The sequence below is a fragment of the Cicer arietinum genome, chromosome 5, assembly GCF_000331145.2.
Source record: "Cicer arietinum cultivar CDC Frontier isolate Library 1 chromosome 5, Cicar.CDCFrontier_v2.0, whole genome shotgun sequence".
NCBI lineage: Eukaryota > Viridiplantae > Streptophyta > Magnoliopsida > Fabales > Fabaceae > Cicer > Cicer arietinum.
This window is the reverse complement of record NC_021164.2, coordinates 74936204-74939510: the sequence shown is the minus strand read 5'-3', so window position 1 is coordinate 74939510 and position 3307 is coordinate 74936204. Positions and strand designations below refer to the sequence as shown.

Below are 3307 nucleotides of genomic sequence, written 5' to 3'. Positions count from 1 at the left end.
TTATTATTATTATTATTATTATTATTATTATTATTATTATTATTATTATTATTATTATTATTATTATTATTATTATTATTATTATTGTTGTTGTTGTTGTTGTTGTTGTTCTTGTTATTGTTGTTGTTATTTCTCATATTACCAATTTCTCATAAACTAAATTCTAAAATATTAACTCTATTATTTTTAATTATTTAAAAATGTTATGAATGATATTATTATTGGATGTTTACATTGTAGAAGAATAGTAAAAGACAACAATTGATGTAGATGTCTATGCACATTATTCTTATTTTCGATAGTAAATATGGACCCTATAAATAAATACTTCAAGGTTTAAATGTAATACACAAGAATAGAGTGATTTATTTATGTCCATTATCTTTGTCTTTTGATTTTCATATTTAGTTATCTCGAAAGATTTTATCTTGATACAAATTTAATTCCTTTATGATTTGGTAGAATTTTAAAATTTTAAATTTTATTACTTTTTCTAATAAGAATTTTATTTTAGCTCAAATGATTAATAGATTTTAATTAAAAACGAATCCATTAAGATTATTTAAACTTAAATTATGACTAAAATATTTTGACTAAACTCCAAATTTTTAAGTATATTTTGTAGAGTGATAAAAATTTAAATATTCTTTAAAAAGTAAATAAATCTTTTAGTTTGGTTTGGATTTATTTAGAGTATACATATTTTGTTTATCAAAATAAGGACAAATATCTAAACTAATTTTTGTGATTAATTTAAAGTAAATTAATCTTTATAAATAAATTGCACATGAGATATGAGATAGATAAATTAATAACGTAACTCACCCATTGTAACAACTATATATATAAGACAAATAAAAAATGTTATCTATTTATTTTGACAAATAAAAGATATGAATTTAATTTTTATGTATTGTATTATAAAGATTTATATATTATTGATGCATCACAACTAATTATATTCACAATTTTAGAAATAGTTAAAATAAAAATTAAATATTTTTATTAGTTTGACCGTGGTTACATATAAATTAAATCTATTTTTTTATTTCAATAAAATTGTATTTCTTTTCTTTTTGAATGTCGTATTTCTGTTTTTTTTTTAAGTTTTTGAATGAAATTGTTAGGAGATGAATTATCTTTATATTTCAGATAATCGCAAAAAGATATTTATCTATTTTTGTTACAAATCAAAGAAGATAACAACAAGTGGGCTTGGGCTTGAATCTTTGTGATATATATAAGATGAGAAGACACATCAAACACATATCAAATCTACTTCTCACCTTTTACTCCTTCTCTTTCGTGTTTTTCTTTCCGAATAAAGCAACAACGCTCTGTTTCGTACCGCTCTTTCGAAATATCACTATTCCCTTCCAATCATTCCACCTCAAATCCGCCGCCAAAAACACCACATCCAATTTTCACAATGCTCTTCACACTGCAATGTACCAACCAGGAGGAGGAGGAGGAATTCACGATCTCAGCCTCCTATTTGAATTAAACAATAATGCGAAATTGCCTAGTTTCGCTCTAAATTCGAAAACCCTAACTATTCTGAACTTGAAGAACGTTTTGATCCTGGATCCACCTTCACGTGTTGTTGATCTTCCTTCGCTCAAAGTACTTCACATGGAATATGTGGCTTTTTCTTTTAGTGATTATGAGAGGAAACTTCTACCTGGCTGTCCCAATCTACAGGATTTGAGAACAAAGGATTTAACCGTAACGAGATATTGTTGCTCACATAAACACATTCCAATCCTACCCAATTTAATCTCAGCTAACATTTATGATGATGATATTCATTTTAATTACCTTCATAACGTACACCATCTGCGCGCAACAGTGGTATCTATTCACTATCACATTATGTTTATTGTTTCTTTCTGAAAAATACCTTTTTTTTTTCTAAATGCCTAATTCAATTAAAACTTTTGAACTGCAATAACCATCCAAGTAAATAGAAAATTGATTATATTTGTAACTTTTGTAGAGGGAGTTTTCGCCATTGAATAACATTCTCATGTTTAACAATTTAACCCACATGGAGCTTATCTTGGACTTTAAACCTGAATGCGCCAGGTGGCACAGGAGATGGCTTAGAGATCTGCTTATAAAATGCCCCAACCTTCAAACTCTTATAATGGATAAGGTGGTTTGTCATATTAACTACTCTTATTTTCTTTTATTTTAGTTCTACTTTTATATTTTAGGCTAAATACCACTTGTGTTCCCTTAACTTAATTTTAATTAACGTTTTAATCTTTTATCTTTTTTTTTTTTTCTTTCTAGATTTGGTCCTTTATCTCTAATAACATCAAATAAAGAATGAAAATATGAGTTTATTTGAAGATTTGCGTTACGAATTTGATAAAATTTGTATTATATTGAAAAATATAATTAATTTGATGAGTTTTGTTAGAAATTTTTGATGAATTTTTGTAAAGAAAAAGATAACATTGTTGACATTTTAAAACATACAAAATCAAATTGTTACTTAAAATTAAAATAACTGACCAAATCAGAAAAAAAAAAAAAAGATTAATGACTAAAACGTTAACTGAAATTAAGTTAAGGGACTACATGTATTTAACCTATATTTTTGTATTTTTTAACTGTTGTATATCTTTGTTAGGTTTCTATGGAGAGGGAATTCAATTGCAAATATTGGAAGGACCTAAAAACTGTTCCGGAATGCCTTTTATCTCATCTTACTACATGCTCACTTAGAAATTACACACACACAAAAAGTGAGCTTCAATTTGCAAAATATGTAATGCAGAATTCAAGAGTACTGAACACCATGGAAATTCATTGTGCTAACTTCATAGATACATATACAAAGCTCCAAATGTTAATGGAATTATCTTTGTGTCCAAGGATTTCAGCTACATGTAAACTTTCATTTAGGTGACTGATAGTGGGGGAATTAGATTAAGCTAAATTAACAGCACTTTGTGAGTTGAATGCGAATGCAATTTTGGAAAATCAGTTGCTACTGTCACCAAGGGAAAAATATCTACTTTAGTGAGAGAGGTAATTGGAAATGCAATGAATGAAGTGTGATACCAATGAATGAAGTGTGATACCAATTGGAAATGTAATATTTAGTAGGTATTAATTCTTCTTTAATACAATTAGAGTCTGCGTCCGAATGATACAATTAGAGTATGCGCTCGAATCAAATAATGCAATAAACTCAAATTTTTTATTTTTAATAATTATAGTTATTGGGCAGTACCATTTGTATTATTATTATTATTATTATTATTATTATTATTATTATTATTATTATTATTATTAT

The 3307-nt window shown here is 26.2% G+C and overlaps 1 protein-coding gene across 1 annotated transcript; it reads left to right on the top strand.

Annotated features, from left to right (window-relative positions):
* Positions 1-1446: 1446 nt before the first annotated feature.
* Positions 1447-3069, top strand: LOC101499697 (F-box/FBD/LRR-repeat protein At3g26920-like). The gene is made up of 4 exons (XM_004501720.2): positions 1447-1725; positions 1997-2158; positions 2639-2897; positions 2996-3069. The coding sequence occupies exons 1-4, from the start codon at positions 1447-1449 to the stop codon at positions 3067-3069; spliced, it is 774 nt and encodes a 257-aa protein (XP_004501777.2).
* The last annotated feature ends 238 nt before the right edge of the window (positions 3070-3307 follow it).